Raw genomic sequence first — 21,006 nt, 5'->3', positions numbered from 1 at the left:
AATAAGAAAATAAGTTTTGAAACTGAAGAAAAAAATAGTTATTTGTCAAATCAAAACTTTTCTTTATCAAGTACTTTTGACATTCATGTACTGAGCCTTTCCATTGAGGCTTTTTACAAGATTTACAAGACGGCGTATGCGTATCCATCTTCACAGACGAACTGAACTTCATCAGCGGTATGCGTTGCTTGCGCCTGTTCGTGCTTCTGGTTGCTGTAAGAAAGGAGGCAGAACCTTGCAATATTCTCGTGACCATGCGTCTTCGCAAGCGCCACAACATCCAGTCCTCTTGTCGTCTTGTGGTGGATGTTAGCTCCGTAGTTCAGCAGCAGCTTACACGTCGGTAGACTACCGGTCTGAGCTGCAAGATGCAGAGGTGTTTTGCCATTGAAAGTGTTTGTAGTGTTGACAAAGGCGTCGCACTCGAGTAGCAGCTGAAGAACAGGAAACGTTTGACTAGCAACCGCCACGTGCACCGCAGACACATTGTCCTTGTTGCACAAATTAACGTCTGCGCCATATTCCACAAGCATCTCCACGATCTCAAGGTCTCCCAGTTGTACGGCAGCTAGCAAAGGTGATACGCCGTTGGGGTCCGTGATGTTTGTGTCAGCTCCGTGAGTTAGCAGCATGGCAACAATACTCCGGTGACCACCACGACAGGCTGCATGCAAACTCGACAGCCCATCCTCCATCACTACATTCGGACTCGTGCCACGGTACAAAATCGACTCGACCGCATAAGCGTGACCGATTTGACTCGCCACATACAACGCCAGCTCCCACTGTCGATCCTCGTTCCATTCGATGGGTGTTGATGAGTTTCCAAGAGCTTGTGAGTCTAATAGCAGATGATCCCGGAACTCCTCAAGGAACGAGCGGATCGAAGATACTTCCGCGTTAGGTAGCTTCAGTTTCGGAAGACCTGGCAGTAACGTCTGCGGGGTCACCACCATGGATGTAGCGGAACCCCTACGATACGGCATGGTCGGATTGCGAGCCAGGAAAGCAGTGTGGCTTCTGATACTCATGCCTCGATAGTATCGAGATCTGCGACCCGTTGAGTTCTTCGGAGAGTTCCCGGCTTGATGAGGAGAAGTCGGACACTTGTCCAAGGTCTGATCAACCTTTTCATTCACTTTGAGTTGTTCTTGCGGTTCGAAATCTGGGTTGCTGGTTTTCTGGGTGTTGGGAATTAAATCGTCCTCGCGGAGATAATAGTCGACCCCAGAGTTACAGAGAGGGTCTTCTTCCGCGTGCGCGTTGTTGCTGCTCCGTATGCTCCTGCCACTCACAGTGCTGCTGCTGAAGCACGTGGTATTGTCGCTAACCGATCTGCATCGACCACGTTCAGCACATTTCAATGGTGGAATCTTCAGCGTTCTTTGACTCAAACTTTGAGGGAGCAAGTTGACGTGGTGTTCCGCGTTGATATCAAAGAATGCGTTCAGAGCCTTCATCACTTGACAGGTACCCAACTCGTCAATACTTTGAAGAAACGGGCGAGGGAAAGTATCGAAGAGTCCTCGTACAGTCGTGATAAAGAGCTCTAGGCCTTGACGACGGGTATCCAGCACAGAGGCGGTATGACGCTTGATCAGGAGCTTTGACGGGAACGGATAAGTCTTGAGAAAGTAGTGGAGATTGCGGAATGTGCAGTTCCAGTTGCGACATCGACAGGAAGACGAGGACTCGCCATCAATGGACAAAGAGTGAAAGGAATTCGCCAGCCGGCAGTTCGACGAATGTCCACTGCGGGCCAGATCGGCACTGTTGGAGCGCGATAAGGACGCAGTCGATGGGGTCTTCGTAGCGCGGATCAGGTCTCGCCAAAGCTTGCGGAATTGAGAATACGACCGCATCGCTGCGACGCAAACCCCAGAGGTATTGCCAGTCACACTGCTGTTCTCACCGTCTTCGTCCAGCAAACATTGCGAGCTTGAGCTCGTTATGTTAGACCAGTTGCTCGCCAGTTGCTCTTGTCGAAGAGGTCGTTCCTGCACTTGAATGGCAAAAACCTGCTTGCCTGCGCGTATCTCGTAGAACGGAATAGCCACCTCGTGTGTCTGCAGCCAGCTCATGATGCAAGTCGAGTCCTTAAGCTGATACCCTCAGGGTGAATTCGTTTCTGAGCGGAATCAAAGGGCTCCTTAACGTCCTACATGGCGCAGCTTGTACAACGTTGGTCAAGTACGCACGCCACATGGCTGCGGCTGTCAGCAGTCAAGAGCAACTCAGTCCGTCCTTGCGGATCCCTTCCAGTTTTATAGTCAACGTAAGTAGTTCATAGTCGACTGTATTCAGCATTTCATCAATCTCCGTTTCCTCTTCTGACTACTTCAGAGTTCTACGAAAAACCTTTCGCTAAGGGCGCAGTTAACTCTGAAGCGGCGGTACGACGGTACAATCAATTGTTCAAGTCTGCCTGTCAGCACCAATGTCGATTCATTACCGGATAGCGAGAGTTTCCTGGTCGTGACTGAAACGTTTGTGAGCTTTGGAGAGCAGCTCGAACTCCTGCGCAGTCTTGCGTGTAGTCCGGTACGCATCTTCTGCTGCGTTGCGCATGGCGATGATGCGAGCCATGAAATCTTCTTGTGCAGATGCTCGCGTGGGGGCAGCTGGGCTAGCTGTCGGATACGAACAGCTACGCTGGTCACGAGGGTCGTCTACTTTAATTAGTGAGCTTTCGAGAATTGTGATCTCTCCAAACTCGTCCACCTCGTTGATCTGCGTGGACTTGGCCATCTCGCGCTCAAGGCGAACCCAACGGTTCGTCGCGGTTGGAGACTCCACATCACCGTTTCCCCACGTATTCACACGCGGACGACGGGGCTGATCATCTTTCTTCGTCAAGACACTTTCACTACAATGTCTAGTAATATCTGGCGGTAGGCTTTTCGATATTGCCGGCGCTTTCTTCGGTCCTTGCAAGTCACGTCGACGACAATTGTGCACGTTCCCGAGCAAATCTGGTCGAACGTTACTAGTAGACTCTTTGGATACGGCGGTGGTGCATATTGACGCGTTTGTTTCGTCAAAGCCCGCCAGCACTTCTTGTCGAGCTGCGTCAAAGACATTCAACCGACGAGCGTGTGTGAGGCAACTAGTGCAAAAGGCGACGGGGCGTAGCACCACCTGCTTGCTGCCAGATCGGGCAAAGCCCAGCTTCTTCTTCGCTGAACACCCGGAGCAAACGACGGTTGAGCACATTTCACATTCGACCGTACCACTGAACATGCTGAAACTTTTGGCGCAGATTGGACAGCTACGTTGTCGAGTTAGACTCATCGATCTCGAAGGTCGATGGACGGGCGAGTCCGGACTAGAGCGTAGTAGCCACGAAAGTTTCTTGTTCTGAGCACAGACGCCGATTTTGGCTCCATACATAAGGGCGAGAGCTGCTGATTGCGTTGCAACGCTCTCCGACACGTTGCCGTTGGGGTCAAAGCGCGCCTTCATGAACACGTCCACACCAGGAGAATCTGGTGATTCCGTATACAAGATACACGACGATATCTGTCCACGAACGATCTTGCGGTCTTCCAGAGGGCCGTATCCGGGGATACTAACGGAATGCATTAGGTGGTACCCTACACGTTCGTTCTTATCCTCGCGTGTTAATATCCCTATGCCTTCAAGGAAAACCGAGTCGCGTGGTCGTACCAAAGGTGCATGTGGAGTACCTTTAACAATCCATTTTACGCCTAGAAACCGGAACGGATGAGTAGCTGAAGGTCCACGTAATTGACACAGTGTTTCACCGTCCAGCAACGTGTCGTCTGTGTACGCCGTCTTGAGCATCATCGCCTGACCGTCCACTGCGATAGTGCCATACATAACCTAATTAAGCGAGCCTTGAATCGCCCCCACTTGCAGTAGTATCGGCATTTTCTGGCGAGGACGTCCTTGTGTGATTGAGTTTTCAATGATACTAACGCTCTCCGCCTGTGACCGAATTGCTGTGGCCGGTTGACGCGCCTCTGGTGATTGGTACAATGCACCGGGATCCGCTCGCTTGTACATGGTGAGTTGATCGCTTTTGCGGGCGACTTTCCAGCTCTCGGCATCCACTTTGGAGCCATTTTGTCGATGGGCGTCGTACTCTTCGAGGGCCTTGTGGATGAGGCGGTGCGCGAGAAACTCAAGTCTGTCGCGCTCACTGTCTGCCATCACCAGGGGTGGGTATGGAGACAGGAGCCTGCCAGCCATGGCGCTTGATCGATTGTGACGAAGTGTGTTGTCGACTACGCTCCAGCGACAGCCAGTTTTCGCGAGTCGCGTGGCCGCCACGGTGGCGAGGTGAAACACTCAAATCCCATGATGAGTTCCAGAGGTAGGCCATCACGTGTAGCCAAGCGCGAACAAGATTTGAACACTTGAACATTTGATGCCATCATGATTCATGGAGAGTCTCAATTGTCGTGTAAGTTATTACTGGAAGGGTTAACCCGGTCTGTGCATGCACTATCACTATTTTGTGGTCTCTGCTTCTTGACCTTACCTAGTGTTGGCTTCGGTCTTTCCACTTCACGCTTATACGACGTGCCGATCGCTGCGACTCGCAACCTCCCAATGACCGGAGGCGAACTTGTCGGTTGTCTGGTGATACGCCTGCGCGCTCGGCGGCGTGCCATCTGCGGGCGGTGATTGCGGCTGGTGTTGCAAGGATACACGGCGATGTTCATTCGTGCCGACAGCGTTCTCATTTGGGAGCAACTCATCGACGTCGTCAAGTTCGTTGACACCAGGCTTGCGGTTCTGGAGCCACTTTGTCAGCGCTTTCACCGCCGTATAACCCGCCCGCGCGAAGAGACACAGCAACACGAGAGCATTAACACAAATGATGATCTGCGAGATCAAATCGCGGATCCGCTGTGGCACCAACTCAGATGAGACCAAAACGAGCGTGAGTAAAAGCGTACTGGCATGAGCATGACAATACGCAAGTACGAGGTAAGCAAGCCGATCACGTAGAATACTCGCAGCAAGTAAGGGCGTCGGAAAGCCATTGAGATGACGAACACGGCATTAAAAGCTACGAGCAGGCCAAGCTGCACCATAGGTCTGTTCCCTGCACCCACCACAGCGCCCGACGCGACATCCAATGTCATCTTCGCCAGGAAGAAGAAACGATTCTCTTTCGTGAAATCCTGGTAAAAACACCCATAGCGGTGGTTAAATGGTTTCTTCTCATGTCCCTCCGTTCCGTGGTCAGCGAGCTCGTGTTTGTAGCGTGAGAGGATGAAAACGCCAAACAATGCAAAACCTAAGCAGGATGTCACGAGGATGATCGCTGCCAAGATCAACCCGCCAGTCGATTGACTGGTTCGAACAGAAAACGAAATCTGAAAGCACGATATCATAGCTAACGAGTACTGAAGCAGCAGCAATAGCTGAATGCTCACCCAGACGACCCGGTTGTTTAGCATCTGTACCAGCGGTCTATCCTCTTTCTTAAACAGGTAGAGTGCTATTCGAGCGATAGTGTAGAGGAGTATCACCAACCCACACACCACCAACAGAGCCAGAAGAGTGTAGTAAAAAAGGTTGTCCGGTTCGACACCCAGAGTCTGGGCATAGCGTGTCACGCCGTTCAAGCTCAAATCCGTCCCGCCACTCGACAACTGACGGTGCCTCGTTGTCACGTTACCAGTTGCTTTCGTCTTTGTAGGGAAAACATGCAGGTTCGTCCACGCAAATTTGGTGCAGAATTCGATGAAGAACTGCGGTACCCCTTCAAGGTTCATTGATCCCAGCGGTTAGCTATTTTTGGGGTCGTTTACGGGTAGGGCCTGATAATTGGGTCAGGCGGGTTTCCTGACGGCCCTACCAAACACAGGACCAATTGCTAAGCTACATATTGAAGTGAAAGATATGAAGCTAAGCAGTTGGGTTAAAATGCTTAGACCACGATGGTCTGCGCGGCACGAGGTTGGTCGGCTTCAGTGTCGCATTCATCGGCATCACTGTCATTGCTGATCACATCTGCGCCCAAATTCGTAGCAGCAGCGTCCTCTTCGCTGCTAGTACCAGAGACGCCCTCGTTGTCATCATCACTGTCGACATCTACAGCCTCGTCATCTTCTTCACTGCTCGATTCTTCTTCTTATGTAGGAGGATCCTGTTGGAAATGGAACCTGACCCAATAATCAGGCCTGACCTGTATACGACCCCGTTAAAATTCTACCATCCCAGCAACGTGATGAACTGGCCCTGAGCAATCATCTGCAACAGCTCGAAGAGGCCACCGTTCGTGGAAGGCATTGCACTAGCCGATGCCAACATCCCAACTATGGCAGAAGCGAAGCTTGCGATTCCTGCAATAGCAACACCCGATGACGTCACAGCAGAAAGATATTTGCCGGCGTCATTCATGACAGAGATTTGAAAAGATGAGTAGTCTGTGTTGAGTCCCGAGATCGGGTAATCCAAGTTGACGCCCAAGCAATCACCACAAGAGAGTCCAGAAGTGTCGATATCGTTGGCTGCACTAGCGGCACGTGAAGCCATGTTCTGCACAGCTTCGTCATAGTGATCCTCGGCCCATGGCTTAAGATAATAGTCGTACGAGAGGTACGCTGTCGGAATGACTGCAAGTAAACACCCGACCGCAACAAGCTGCGTCAGGACAGCACAACCACAGCACGCAGTACAGCAGCCCATTGCTTCGTCAATAGAACTGTGGCATGACATCGAAACGGACGCCACAACAGCACAAAATAGCTAACAAGTTGAGGTATTTGAAGAACCAACACACTCGTTGGCATAACGACGAGGTCGAGCTAATACTTTTCTAGTTTACCATTAGAGGGATAAAAAAAACTACGAGGAGAACTTGCTCCGTCTAGATCGTTTTATGGGGCAACATACAGTATCCCCATATTCTTAAAGTCGCGTTTTTTCAGCGACTTCTTCACCAACGGCAGAGCCTCCAGGATGGCCCCAAAGTCGGGACGACGAGCTGGGTCGTGATGCCAGCAGTGCTCAATCAGCTCCCCAATCTTCTGTGGCGTCTGGCGAGGCAGCGCAGGACGCATTTGCTGGCGAGCAACAGCGAAAGCGGCTGTAGTGACAGATACAAGGGATGCCGGTTAGAAAACGTCTTTATTTCATATTCACAGAACGGCGCGCGTACCTTGAATTGGCGTCAAACCACGGAAAGGCTGGTCTCTTGCCAGCAGCTCCCATAACACAATGCCGAAGCTGTAGACGTCTGCTTTGCTAGAGTAGGGCTCGTGACGGATGACTTCGGGTGCCATCCACCTGTACGTTCCTGTTTCAGCCGTGAGGTCGGAGGAGCTGCCGATCTCGAGCACACAACTAAGACCAAAGTCGGAAATCTTGGCAGTGCCGTGCGAATCGATGAGGACGTTACCAGACTTGAGGTCTCGATGCATAATAGAGCACAAGTGAAGGTAGTTCATTCCCTACAAGTCACTAACGCATTAGAACCTCGTAGCCGATTAAAGTGAGGGTGTCGGTATCCAACGTACCATCGCCATCTCTGCTACGAGACGAAAGAAATCAATGGGCGCTCGACGTGCACGGATCAGATCCGTCAACGTGCCATTCTCCATAAATTCAAATACTGCAAACAAGAACGTACAGCCAGTCAGAGACCAGCGCAATTAATACACCTCCTACACACAGTAGCAGGACGTACCTAAGCAGTAACGGGGCGGGTTGATGGCCGCTCCGAGGAACAAGACAATGTTCGGATGGCGTAGTTTGCTGACAACTGCCACCTCGCGATGGAATTCGTTCAGCAACTCCTCACCGACGGCCTGAGTGTTTGCGGATGAGTCGACGACCTTGGCGGCCACATGCGTACCTCGCCACCAGGCACTGTACGTACTTCCAGACCGCCCGCTGCCCACCGCCTTCTCCAGCCGCACCTCGTTGAGATCCAATTTCCATTCCGCCTTGATCTCGTTCTTGTCCACCATTTGTAACACACCCAGTTTCTCCGCGAGACTGACGCTCTCGTTGAACCCTGAGCCCTGCGAGCTGGTGGCGCTTGGACGCGGCTCTTCGTCCATACTAAGTCTGAGGAGATTCTGTTCGATGTTCGTTCGCAGCTCTTCCTGTCGTTCCTCGCTCATAAATGATCCCTTGACTACAAAGCGATCCAGTAGAGTGCCGTCCGCCGTCGTCATGACGTCAGCGTCCAGAATATTGCCCTTCATCGTGGTCAGCGCGCGTGTAATGGCATCCAGGATGTTTTCTCGGTCCAATGACACCACCACCACTTCGCATACATTAGGCACGATCCTGTCGATAACACGCACACACGTTAACTCTCTCGTAGAATAGCCGTAATACACAAAACTACATGTAGCAAACGTACTCTCCGTTGTCGTCTTTTTTCAGCTGAGCATTGACAGCGATAGCCGTCGGGTCGCGCTGATTCTGCGCAAGCAAACGCATGTGCATGGGCACGTCATCCGGATTCACCGACAGCGCGTATCTTGCAGGCAGACGACGGAAGTGAGCTTGAACCGAGGCGAACACGGGCTCGTACAGGTGGTTCAGTACCTTGCGCTGGCCGTAGGAGCCGGACGCTGACACGTACACGTCACCCACCATGTGTTTGACAACAGCGCGGCACATGTCGTTGACCACCGAGTCCTTAAGTCCTCGTTGTACGCCCAGTGCCGACGGCTTGGGAGCTACGGGGAAGTATCCTTTCTTCTCCAGCTCGGCCAGCGCCTGATAACTCTGCGCCTTCTTAATACCGGCAATTGGTTCGCTAGACTCGACAGAGCCGTAAGATCCGGACTGGGATTTTACCATCGCCGCAGCTCCAGGTTGGGCCGCGTCCATGGCGGCAATCTTCTGAGAAAGGAGACGCGCGCGCGCGTCCGCGTCATGCGCAGCAACGGGAGCGGGTGGTGACGCATTGGCGCGTAGAGGTAGATTTTCGAGGCGCTCGGAAATGCGTGGGAGCGCATTGGGCGAGCGGCCGTAGACGCCAAACGGCGAGCGGCTGAGCACGTCCTCGCTGCTCATGCTGTTGTTACTGCTGAGGCTGCTACTGAGTTCGCCAGTTTCCAAGCGAGCAAGGTCGGCACCCACGTGCGATCCAGTGCGCCACTCGCGATATAATAGGCGCGCGTCAGACGGCGTGTGGACAGGGGGCGACGCCGCTAGTTCGGCGACCAGGTCGTCAGCGCTATTCTTGCGGACGAGCGGGGCTGGAGTGGGCGGGGCGGATGGTGAAGTTGTAGGTGGCTGTGGCGGGAGGCTGCTGGGCTTGGACTGCTGCTGGGCTTCTCCGCTGGCTTGCATATGGGGCGAACGCGATGCAGGCGCGTACGAGTCCGAGCTGGGCGAGTGGTTGCTGTGTGCCGTCTGTGCATCTGCCGTCAGACCCGCAAGGGCGAATAGGGCTGTGCTAAGAGCGGTTTTGATGCGGCATTTAGCCAATCACTGAATTTAGCCTGGCCAAGTCGCTGAGCTAAACTCGACAATTGGATCAGAAGTCGTCACGTCGTGTTGAACTTGCAACAACTGCAAGCTGCAAGTTGCAGTCTGCAGATTCTGCAGTGTTGAATCAATCGCAATCGGCTTCGGCGAAGTCTTTATTGCTGCACTCTGGTCATTATTGTTAACTCTGTAGTTGTCGGAGCCAGTTGCAAACAGGTTTGAGCTTTGTGAATACGCATCGTGTAAGCAATGCATTTGAAGGTGCACCCAAGCAACCGGAATATTATAGTGTTTGCAGTCTTCACTGTAGACTCTACAGCATGCCGGTAGGTGGACAATAGTGCAGCACCTTTGCTGCAGCTCAAAATCCACTGAACTGCATCCACGCAACAATAGGCTAGGCTAGCCACAGTGAAAGCTTCAATCCACATGCTCGAATTGATGAACCTCGTCTCGTGTCGGGCTACAACAAGTCCAGCGATTCGCCTACAGTACGAACGAGTGGCAGGGACACTGCGTCCCTTCGTTCCCGGTTTTTTCGATCTCAAAGTGATAACTCACTCGCTGGCATGTATTTTATCCTTCGGAAATGTGTCATTTTATACTTCCAGCAACCTTCGTTTTTGATCGCAATGCAGTTTCTGTTATAAAGTTCGTCCGCTGCATGACATGAACTTGAAGTTCGTCCCCTTATCATAAACTTCAAGACATGAAGTTCATCATTCTTGACAGTGCGGACAGCGTGATAGTAGCTGCTGCTACAGTGTCAAGAACTCGTGGTGATGCAGAAAAATACTGACCAAGACATTGCCTGAAATGACCTTGTTGCCCTGTAGAATGCGATGCTCAGCACAGCGATTTCAAGAGGTGACTATTGGTGACTTGAAATCTAACCTCGCGCACGATGGGCTCGAAATCTGTCGCTCCTCATCTCGGCGACCATGCTCTTCGCCACGATAGTGTACTTCTACAAGATGGTACTGCTGACCGAGATGAACACCGAAGCCTCGCTCTTCAATACGCTCTACGCAGAGTACGCCACGCCGCAGATGATGGACTCGCTTAGGTTTGTCTGCTTTGCCATCCACGAGTTATCGTGAGATCTTCTTCTTACGCTACGTGCCTTATAGAGCGGTGGAGGAGTTTTCATTGCCACCTGGCGTCTCACCACAGCACGTTGCGTGCCACTCGCACGACGACAAGCTCTGGGACCGCAAATTCGACCACGATTAGCAGCGCCTGCTACACTGGTCTGCGATTGTTGTGCTTTATGGATTTGCTCTTAGCTACAGTAATAGTGACGTAATGGTGATGAATACAGGTACCGCAAACTCGTGTACTTTCACCGCATGGGTCTGCTTCACGACCGCTTCTTCCGAGAGTTCCCAGGCGTGTGTACGTCCTCGCTCTCGTCTTTCGACGACATCACGTGTTCTGACTTGTAGTTTTCTTTCTTGTTACAGCGCGTACGCGAGAGTTTATCCGCCACGTAGAGCCCTTCGCTCTGGGGTCCTGTCAGCTCTACCAGGTTCGTTAAGCTTATCCTGTCTCGTATCAATTGCTTTCTCCTTTACACACACTCGCCTGACCTCTTAAAACACAGGAAAGCAACTGCTCCGAGGTGTTCGATTACTTGCGCGATCTCTACAGTCTCCCTCAACGCAAAGCCATTACGTGCGACGGACAGGAGAACACTGCTGGTAAACGCACAGCCAAGGAGGAGCTGTAAGTAAGGTGATCTATCGGACGAGCGCTACAATGCGAGAAAGTAGGCAAAAAAATACACATATATATGGCAAGTATGCATTCATCACTACTGTCCGCTAGAAGGTCGCTACGCTGATCGCTCCACCAGCTCTCTGTTTCCCGCTTACCGTTTGCTCAGATTGACAAGAGCCGACAGAAACTTGGCCTGGTCTGCCGTGCGGTGCACGTACACGATCTTGTCTCCGCTGAACGAGAAGTTGCTGACACCCTCGATGGTGACGCGGCGGCCCTTGACACTTTCAATCAGCTCGAGGAACTCCTTGTTCATGCTGACGCCGGCACTCTTGATCGTGCCCGATAACGCCCAATGCACGCGAAAGTGCTGGCTACGTGGACCACCGCAGTCTACCTTGGCGTGGTGCAGACGCACGTCACCGAACAAGTAGTTCGTGCAAAGATAGTCCAACACCAATGCGTCCTTGCCACGCAGATGCACCGAGGAGTTCTGGGGGCCGCTGACGATCGAGTCATCGCGGAAGTACTTAACCGTCGACAGAATGTCACCGGAGTTGTACGCCTCCTCCACGTGCTTGATGATCTGCAGACGCTTATTCTGTAGCTGCTGGTATTCCTTGTCCGTAATGGTGAGCACCACGTTCGACGCGGCACCTGAATCCTTCTTCTCCAGACTGCGAATTTCCTGTACGAGCATGTCGCGGTGCTGCTCGAGACGCATCTTCTCGTCCTCGAGGTTAGAAATACGGTCAAGTTTGCGCTGACGACTTTTACGTGCGGCAATGCGGTTGCGCTCACGACGAAGGTTGGTCTCGTCCACAGAGCCGTCTGATTCGGAGCGGTTTGAGCCGTTGGCGCTGTTTGAGGCCTGTGCGGACACGTACGGGTCGTTCTCGTAGGCGGACATACTCGAGTTCTTTGAGTACTGCATCTGGTTGACCATTTCGTTCAGACTCTCACGTGTCAAGCCGCCACCGCTGGAGCCCGAGTTTTCCATTGCGTAGCGATTCACAGGCTCGGCGGGCGATGGCTTGTGCTTCTTTGTGGAAGGACCGGCGCGAGGCTGCATGGCGGCGTGTGCGCTTGCACGGTAGTATCTGTCGTCAGCCATACCGTCGCCCATGCCCGCAGAGGACGAAGGTGGGCCGCGGACGCCCATGGCGCGGCTGTCCATGACGGCGTTCTGACCCCCGCTCACGCGCCCGTTACGAGACAAATGCATGGAGCACACGCCCTCAGCGACGGCCTGATTCGAGCACAAAGCGATGGCGCAGCGGTGCAGAGAGTTGGAGAGACGTGGGTTGGCGGCACCGCCATTGTTGCTGGGTCGTCCACGGAGGCTCATGATCGCGTTCGCTGAGGACTTGGGACTTGCTGTTTCTCCGGGTTTACGCGAGTGAGGCGAATGCCAGCGAACGGCCGCGGAAAAATTGCATAAAAAAACCTCATGCTTATTTTGGTAAAACGTAAAGTAAGCTTTGGCGACGTCCTTCCCACGAGATAAAACCTCGTTTTTAAACCTACCCGCAGCGGAAATTGAATTGCCCATACTGTAATCAACAATAAAAAAGAGACAGTAGAAGAGCTTACAAAAGCCTTGTGATCCACGATGCACTCAGTGATTTGAAATAGTCTCGCTGGGATTGGCGCACATGATGAGTTGGACTAAACTGGATCAAATTTTGTAATTTGTGACTAGTTGTTGCCGTTGCTCTTGCGTGCTGCGAACGAACCGCTTGATGTCCAATTACTAGTATTTCCTGGGCCATGTGCTCCCCAGCGCTAAGTTTAGCGTGTGGGTTCAGATTCAGGGACGATGGATTCTCGGTGGGAGAGTCTCAGACCTGAAGCTATTCGGGCCAACTCGGCTGTTTTCAGTTGATTTGCATCGTGCAGGTACAGAACTTCGGAATAGTACCGTGGCCGCACCCATTTCTGCTTGTCGCGGTGGCGAGGGTACATGTAATGGGTACATGTACTGTACACGTACTTGGCTTATTATACCGTACATACATGTACAAGCATGCTCGTCACGCTTGCAGCAACGACAGCAGGTAAGCGGCAACAATAGGTAAATGATCAAGTCTGGTGCGTGGTCTTTGTTGCTAACTGGAAATATTTTTAGCACACCACACTGTGCCTCCATTTGATATTATTTGCATAAGACTGTACCACGCACAGTACATGTACCGGTACTACCCAAGTTGGGGCCTTTAAATGTAGTCGAGCCGGTATATCGGTGTGGAACAACAGCTAAATTTGTAGTCTACGCTTGCAGACGGACACAAGTCTTAAGGCGGTTGTTGCAAGAGATCTATGTGCAAACGTTAACGAGGAGAAATAAGTCGTATTGCCGGAGTAATTTGCGCTGGCTAGGACTGGCGGCAGCTTGCGCAGCTAGTGCTCGGAGCTCGCGTCAACGGATGGCCTGGGATGAGGTCGCACGTGGAAGCACCTTGTAACGGGGTACGTAGCCCTTACTGTACCCCTAGTTACATGAAGTGTGACACGTCATACTCCGGGATATTTGGTACAAGGTACCAAGGTTGTCTAAAGCCAACCATTGGCTGGTGACATTGCATTTCTATAGGTGACTTATAGTTTGTTATAAGCCCAAGCTTTATCTACCTATAAATATACTCAGTTTAAATTCTACCTTACATAGGTCACTTCGCTCCCTTTTGATAAAGAGGGGACCTGTGAACTGCCGTTCACTGAATGGTTGTATACTCTCGGAAGCTAACTTCCTCTAGCGCAAGGTGCTGTGTGACCCCATCACACTTGGCAGCACTCGTAGTTAATCCACGCCACCGCGGGTAGACTACCTGAACCTCTCCGAAGCTCGTTTTATGGACAGGAACGACTTCTCCCATATGAACGACTCACAGTTCGAGTCGGATCGGAAGATGGCAGGCATCTTCGGGATGGAGGCCCTGCAGAGCCTGGTGGTGTCAACACCGGCCGAGCCGCTCGAGCGCGTCAATGCGTTTGACGCGTACGAGCAGGGGGCTCATCGCGCATGTGCGGGAGAACATGCAGGCCCCGGCGGCGGAAGCGAATCCGCCTCACCCGAAGCCAATACGGCTGAAGGTTAAGCCGTATGAAGGGAAGGAAGGCGAGAGCCTTCACTTCTGGGTCCGAGAAGTAGAGCTCGCGATGGACGCGGCTCTGATCTCGACCGAGCAACTTCGTGTTGTTTTTGCACTCTCCAACCTTAGCGGCCGTGCTAAGAGCTGGGTGTACACACGGAAGGCAACATCCCCTGGATGTTTTACATCCTGGGCTCAGCTGTGTGAACAGCTCCGAGCCGCGTTCCTCCCGGCGAACTACGAGTACCGCCAGCGCTCGCGCTTCCTCTCGTGCAAGCAAGGGAGGCGTGAGCTGCACGAGTACGTGCAAGAGATACGGGAACTCACGGCGTCCCTAGTGAGAACCCACTCAGCGAACACATCAAGATGACTGTGTTCATGGACGGCCTTCGAGTAGGCCCCGCGCGCACTCAGCTGCTCCTGGTGCAGTCAAACACCCTTGAAGAGGCGTTCCAAGTGGCTCTTCAGGAAGAGCACAGCCATCGCCAGGCGCGTACGCCGGCATCAGCGTGGCCTGGGAGTTCCTTGTCGACTCCCGGTCGAGCGAGCCCCAACAGACCAGTTCCCATGAAACTCGGGTCCGCCGAGCAGCGTGACATCCGCTACTTTGGCTGCGGGAATATGGGCCACTTCAAGCGCGACTGTCCCGCGGAAAGACTCCGCAGACGGTCTTTCCCCAGCCCGTCCTCAAAAGTCGCTGGCAGAAGCCAGGATCTCGGGGACAGGGGAACGCCGGGAACCAGTAGGGGCGGGGCGCCCTACTGGGGAAGAACTAAGTCTTCGTGATGGGTGCGCGGATGGCTCGTACCACGGGGACTTAGCCCTTGAGAGTCTTCGCACTCTCGAATCGGCGAAGAGCAGCGGCGGGTTGCTCGTATTACACGGATGTGTACGGGGATATGATCATCCCTTTAGGATCTTGATCGATTCTGGGGCGTCGAAGAATTTCGCACGCCGCCAGACGGTTGCTCGTAATAGCAACAAGTTGTCCGATGCATTGAGAGAAAGCAAGGGCAACGGGACGGTGTCAGTGCGGATGGCCGATGGGAAGGTCGTCACTGTCCCCAACGTCCAAGTGGATCTAGCCGTCAAGTTTGAAGACTTTGATAGCCTCGAACAGCTCACTGTTCTCGATATGGATCCATATGATATGATCCTGGGCATGCCCTGGCTTGTGAAGCACGAGCCCTAGATCGACTGGCGAGGCAAGGCAATCAGTGTTCGCCGCCCTGCGCAGTCCGACAGAGCATTGGTGAGTCATGTTCCCACCTCTGTCAGGACCCGGGGCGCCCACAAGGGTTGCCAGGGTACCAAAGCATCCGGCAGATGCTTGGGAGTCGTCGACGAATATGACGACTCCACGGATGTTTCGATGGTGGCAGCGCCCAGAGGAGGCGCCGGCCAAGTGGGTTACTTAGGTCCACAAGCGGGTAACTTAGCTCCGCAGACAGCTGCAGCTGTCACGAACACTGATAATATTGTGTTCAAGGTGGGTAACAGAGTTTCACACACGGTCGCCCAGACCTTAACTGAAGAAGAAGGCGTCGAACACGCTTCCTGTGTGGGTACCATAGTACCACACGAGGCCACGAGTGCCTCGGATGTCGGAGCGCCGACATCCCCAAACGTGGGTAGCAAAGCTCCACGTCACGGTCGCCGTCGACGACGACGCCACTGCCGCCACAAGTCGGATCCGAACTTCGTTCAGATCGCCTCGCTTCAAGCGACTCGGAGTCCAGGGCCCGGGCTCCTCCGACAAGGCCGGTGGAAGAGTGCTATCACATCTTCGATGACGAGACCGGTTTACCCGTCAAGATATCTGGTGCTCACTTGGAACCGTTGCCAGAGGTTGCAGAGATACTGAACCTCGAGGAAATGACGGTCGAGTCTTTGCTGGCCAACCTCAAGGCTAGAAAAGTTGCCGAGATGGTGCTCAGGAGACCTGAGACCACTCGGGAGGAGCTGAACTCCTTCTCTGTCTTGGACGAGAACGTCCTGGAAGACCATAAAAAGCAGCGTCAGACGCGCTTGGGTTCTGAGATCCTTAAGAACCCCAAGGATCCGGTGTATCCTTTGGTGACGGAGTATGCGGACGTGGTGAACAAACACCCACCGACCCAACTCCCACCGGATCGAGTGTGCGGCATGAGATTGATCTCGTGCCTGGCACAAAGTATTGTGTCACGAGGCAATGGCCTCTCTCGCGCGAACAGTGCGAGGTCATTGATGCCTTCTTTGCCGCGAAAGCAAAGGCAGGCATGGTGCGAGAGTCGAAATCCCCGCACTCGACGCCAACTGCGTTCAGAAGCCGAGCGGAAAGTGGCGTCTAGCCCATGCTTATAAAAGCTGAACAACGCGACGGTGCCGGCCCAAACACCAAACCCACGAAAGGATGTGTTGTTAAACAACATGGCCGTGTACAGTGCGCTGGATTTGGTAGACGTATACTACCAGATCCTGATGCGAGAGAGCGACATCCCGCTCACCGCGGTGAGCACTCCAAGCGGCATGCTTTGGGAGTGGCTCGTCAAGCCGCAGGGCTTGTCTAACGTCCCGGCGACGTTCAATCGCCTGGTGACGCAATTGCTCCGCCCTTTGCGTACCTTCGTACAGACGTACTTCGACGGCATATTCGTCCATAGCCGTGCCGAGGGAGGCAAGACGACCATGGAGGAGCATCTAGAACACCTCCGTCGAGTGTTGGGCGTAATGCGAGCAAACAAGCTCTACGCCAACATCGACAAGTGCGTTTTCGCGTCACCAGAGATTAAAGTTCTCGGTTGCTTCGTAAGGAACGTGGGCGTTCGGGCTGACCCAGACAAGGTCAAGGCCATAGCAGTATGGCCAACGCCCCGATCCCAGAAGAATATCCGAAAGTGGTTGGGATTGGCCAACTACCTTCACAAGTACAGCGCGGGGTACGCGGGCTTTGCTAAGCCCTTGTCGGGCCTCCTTCAAAAGGACGTCGACTGGCACTGGGAGCAAGAGCACCAGGATGCCTTTGACAGCATCAAGGCCAGTCTCCGAGAGGCCCCTGTTCTGGCCCTGCCGGACGAGACGAAGCCGTTTAGCGTCGTCTGCGATGCCTCCGACTACGCCATCGGGTGTGCATTGCTGCAGGCCGACACGGCTGGACATGAACGAGTCATCTCGTTCCAGTCCAGGCAGCTCAAATCCGCCGAACGGAACTACCCTGTCCACGACAAGGGCATATTTCATTGCGATCTTCACAGACCACGCTCCCTTGAGGACGGCGACTAACTCGCCTCACCTCTCCCAAAGGATGGCGAGGTGGCTGTCCTTCTTCGCGGAGTACAAGTTCCGCGTCGAATACAAGCCGGGCAAGCTCAACGTGCTTGCGGACGCCCTCTCTCGGCGTCCTGACTACGAGTTGGCCCACATCACACGGGTGACAACGGATCTATATGATCGGATACGCATGGCGTATCGGGACGATGAGGCTGTCGTGCCTATCGTCCAGTTCTTCACGGCAGGAGCGAGCGCGAAGTCCGACTGGTTCTCGTCGCGACAGTGCTCACGGCTCCACCGATATGAGCTGAAGGATGACCTCCTCTACTACCGGGTGGAGCCCAATGAACCTCCAAGGGTGGTCGTACCCAACGACGAGGATCTGAAGTTTGACATCCTCGCGGAGGCGCACGAAGCGCCCTCCAGCGGCCACTTGGTCCGCGAGAAGACCTTTCTGTCGGTCTCTCAGGCCTTCTGGTGGACCCATGGGTCGCCCGATACGTGAAGACATGTTAAAAATGTCAGCGGGTCAAACCCGCAGAGCACTCTTCGGCTCCACTACAGAGCCTGCCCGTACCGGCTGACTGTTGGAAGTCGATGAGCCTTGACTTCATCTTTGGGCTTTCCGCCGACGGACACGGCAACACCGAAGTTATGGTGTTCGTGTGTCGGCCGAGCAAGATGGTACATCTTGCTCCGGTTCCCGTTACTGTTACGGGCGAACAAACCGCAAGGTTGTTCGTCGATGGCGTGTTCCGCTATCACGGTCTCCCGGAGACGGTTGTCTCGGACCGAGACCCGCGGTTCATGGCTGCGTTTTTGGAAAACGCTGTTTCCTTTACTGGGAACTCGTCTGCATATGTCCACTGTGGATCATCCACAGACAGACGGCCAGACAGAGCGCGTCAATCGAGTGCTCGAGGACACCCTGCGCAGTGTGTGCGCGGCAGCACCACGTACGTGGTCGACGCAGCTTCCAGCTGTTGCGTTTGCGCTCAACAACGCGGTGCACGCGTCCACGGGGTTCACATCGTTCTACTTGAACGGCTTCCGTCACCCCAGAGTGCCTCTCACTCTTCGAGGAGACACTGACTCCTCTATTCTAAGAGGGGGAGAGGCTCAGAAAGCCCTTTCCTCCTAGGTCTCGGGTGTGAGACCAGTTTCGCTGCGGAAACAAGTGGAATCCTTTATGGATACCAAGCTGAGCTGTCAGCAGGGTCCGCGATGCCATGGCAGCGGCCCAGGATAGACAAAAGGAGTACTCAGACAAACATGGAAGAGGAAACTTAAGTATATTTAAAGTGGGGGACTTAGTGTTACTAGACACGAGAAACCTACCTCTTGACACTGTCAGCTCTGTCGGCTGCAACAAGCTGAAGCACCGCTTCATTGGACCGTTCGCAGTCCTGGCCATGCATGGTGCGTCGTACACCATCGGCCTGACCAAGTCAATGACGACGCATCCGGCGTTCTACGTTGGACGTCTTCAGCGGTATCATGATCCGCAGGGGGTTGCTGACTCGCAGACCCACCTTGGCCTAACCCCTCGAAGCGAGGACCAGCCCCAGACGTCGACGAGGACGTCGGAGCAGGCACCCAAGCCTCGGTCTGAGCAACAAGGCTGAGGTCGAGACCGTTCGCCGGAGGGGCCACGTACGAGCGGACCCCAGAGCCATACGCCGAGTACGTCGAGTACGTCGGGTACGCACCGTACGCGTACGACTGGGAGGGCGCCGAATGCGGCTCCGGACGTGGCAGCAGAGCCTCGATATGTCGGATCATAAGGAAGGCCTCGTCAAGATCGGACGAAGAGGCCCGCCGGTCCACCCGCAGATGCAGGCTCGAGACCTCCCTCTCCAACGGGTCCAGGCGGCCCGAGCACGAGCGAGCACGCCCTGACTCCTGGCCGGGGCGGCAGCATCACCGCCAGTTTCAAGACCAAGTGCATTATCAAGCACGAGGACGCGTTGACGGAGGCGGTCAATCTCAGGGCCCTGCGTCGGACCCGCAGGAGAAGCACTCGGACGAGAGTAGCGTTCCGGAGGCGCCGAGTACTCGTACTCGTACGAGAGCATGCTTGACCGGAACGGAGAAGTCCACTAGCACGGGGAGCGGATGTTTCAGGAGCAACGGCGTCGCGGTAAGCGACAGCTCCTCGTGAAGTGGAGGGATTATGCTCATTCTGAGAAGTCGTGGGAGCCGATTAGACGGCTCCTGATTGACTTCCCGAAGGCTGTCGCAATCTGGGAATAGAAGCGGCGGCAGCTTCATAAGTATCCCGGGGCTTCTTGCCCGAACGGGGTACGGACGCTGACGACATTCCGTACCCGCGCTCATCGTGAGCGCAAGAAGCTGCGTGCTTCATAATGTCCCTTGGAAGCATGCACTTGCTGACCGAGTGGACGAATCGGACTCGAAGATCAGGATGCGGGACAGCAGCTGATCTTCATGGAGCTCCCGTAACTTCGAGGGTGAGTACTTGAGAGACTCAAATAACGCTTAGAACATGTCCTCACATGAGTTCCAGTTGGGACAGCTCTCGGGAAGAGCCCAGGGGTAGCCCCAGAGAGGGTAGAGGCCACCCCGGTTCTCGGGCTTCTTACGACATGCCGTGAAGTCCTTTAGAGGGATTCGGTGCGGCGCGAGAAGCCCGCACCAGGCCGCCTCCAAGTTGTCGACAAACAACCGCTCCTTTTGGATCAGGGTACGTTAGTAAACGTCCTTAGAAGTGTGGCCACCAACAAGGCCACGAGGAGCGAAGAGAATATCCAGGAAGAGGTCAGCCCCAGAGCTCTCCTCGGAAGACCAATGCCCACTTGAGTTGATGGCAGCTCCCTGGGTGACGGGTGCCACCACCGGACCCCACGCGTTTGCTGGGCAGCTTGGAAGGTCTCCTGCTGCTGCTCGAGGTCGTTAGTGATCTCTCGTGGCTCAGGAATAGCATCGTCTTCCTCTTCCCCCTCCTCCTCCTCCTCTTCATCTGAGGAGCCGAAGAGGTTCCGATAGGAGTACCCAGTCTCCTTCTCCTTGCGGAGTGGAGGCTTCGAAGGCGTACGGTTCTTAGAGGGCTTGACGGCTTCAACTTTGGCGGCCTTAGCACGTGCAAGACCCTCGGCGAGCGAGAGATGCTTGAGAGGTTTTTCCCCCTCGTCGTCGCCAGATTCGGGCGAGCCCTTAGCCTTGACGGCAGGACTTTAAGAGCACACAGACATCCTGGGACTGTGATCACCGTGATCACTAGCGAGCGAGTGCACGCTGTCGTCGTCGTGCTCGCTGGGCACTGGAGTGTGCCCTCCAACGGAGCCCACAGGATGCTCCCGGACTCGGCCTTGTCCTCACTGCCCGAATCAAACTTACGTCAGCGAACCGTGGGCTCGACCGGTTGTCTGGCGAGACCGAGGGTGAAGGACTGCGGCGCTTGCTCGCAGCCGCGTCACCAGATGAGCCGATTGCCTCCGAGGCCACCTTAGAAGCCTCTTTGAGTGCAGAGCCTTTGCCGTGAGGCTTAGTGCTCTTG

At 54.2% G+C, this 21,006-nt stretch overlaps 7 protein-coding genes across 7 annotated transcripts; 1 reads left to right on the top strand and 6 right to left on the bottom strand.

Annotated features, from left to right (window-relative positions):
• Positions 1 to 122: 122 nt before the first annotated feature.
• On the bottom strand, positions 123 to 2,081 carry PITG_04914 (uncharacterized protein; the record flags this gene model as incomplete). The annotated part of the gene is made up of 3 exons (XM_002905570.1): positions 123 to 166; positions 254 to 1,067; positions 1,464 to 2,081. 3 exons carry the CDS (start codon positions 2,079 to 2,081, stop codon positions 123 to 125), a joined length of 1,476 nt encoding a protein of 491 aa, XP_002905616.1.
• A 367-nt stretch (positions 2,082 to 2,448) lies between these two features.
• Positions 2,449 to 4,212, bottom strand: PITG_04913 (uncharacterized protein; the record flags this gene model as incomplete). The annotated part of the gene is made up of 2 exons (XM_002905569.1): positions 2,449 to 3,593; positions 4,005 to 4,212. The coding sequence occupies 2 exons, from the start codon at positions 4,210 to 4,212 to the stop codon at positions 2,449 to 2,451; spliced, it is 1,353 nt and encodes a 450-aa protein (XP_002905615.1).
• A 324-nt stretch (positions 4,213 to 4,536) lies between these two features.
• PITG_04912 (uncharacterized protein) lies at positions 4,537 to 5,750 on the bottom strand (the record flags this gene model as incomplete). Its single annotated transcript, XM_002905568.1, has 2 exons — positions 4,537 to 4,875; positions 4,941 to 5,750. The coding sequence occupies 2 exons, from the start codon at positions 5,748 to 5,750 to the stop codon at positions 4,537 to 4,539; spliced, it is 1,149 nt and encodes a 382-aa protein (XP_002905614.1).
• A 474-nt stretch (positions 5,751 to 6,224) lies between these two features.
• On the bottom strand, positions 6,225 to 6,666 carry PITG_04911 (uncharacterized protein; the record flags this gene model as incomplete). Its single annotated transcript, XM_002905567.1, has 2 exons — positions 6,225 to 6,237; positions 6,287 to 6,666. The coding sequence occupies 2 exons, from the start codon at positions 6,664 to 6,666 to the stop codon at positions 6,225 to 6,227; spliced, it is 393 nt and encodes a 130-aa protein (XP_002905613.1).
• Positions 6,667 to 6,780: 114 nt separating this feature from the next.
• Positions 6,781 to 9,291, bottom strand: PITG_04910 (serine/threonine protein kinase; the record flags this gene model as incomplete). The annotated part of the gene is made up of 5 exons (XM_002905566.1): positions 6,781 to 7,066; positions 7,139 to 7,430; positions 7,497 to 7,591; positions 7,667 to 8,274; positions 8,351 to 9,291. 5 exons carry the CDS (start codon positions 9,289 to 9,291, stop codon positions 6,858 to 6,860), a joined length of 2,145 nt encoding a protein of 714 aa, XP_002905612.1.
• Positions 9,292 to 10,370: 1,079 nt separating this feature from the next.
• On the top strand, positions 10,371 to 10,966 carry PITG_04909 (uncharacterized protein; the record flags this gene model as incomplete). The annotated part of the gene is made up of 3 exons (XM_002905565.1): positions 10,371 to 10,495; positions 10,751 to 10,824; positions 10,893 to 10,966. The coding sequence occupies 3 exons, from the start codon at positions 10,371 to 10,373 to the stop codon at positions 10,964 to 10,966; spliced, it is 273 nt and encodes a 90-aa protein (XP_002905611.1).
• A 333-nt stretch (positions 10,967 to 11,299) lies between these two features.
• On the bottom strand, positions 11,300 to 13,113 carry PITG_04908 (uncharacterized protein; the record flags this gene model as incomplete). The annotated part of the gene is made up of 2 exons (XM_002905564.1): positions 11,300 to 12,701; positions 13,070 to 13,113. 2 exons carry the CDS (start codon positions 13,111 to 13,113, stop codon positions 11,300 to 11,302), a joined length of 1,446 nt encoding a protein of 481 aa, XP_002905610.1.
• Between the last annotated feature and the right edge of the window lie 7,893 nt (positions 13,114 to 21,006).

Source organism: Phytophthora infestans, genomic scaffold, assembly GCF_000142945.1.
Source record: "Phytophthora infestans T30-4 supercont1.6 genomic scaffold, whole genome shotgun sequence".
In the NCBI taxonomy this organism is placed as follows: Eukaryota; Oomycota; class Peronosporomycetes; order Peronosporales; family Peronosporaceae; genus Phytophthora; species Phytophthora infestans.
Note: the sequence above shows the minus strand (reverse complement) of the source record. Positions and strands in the feature narration are given on the sequence as shown.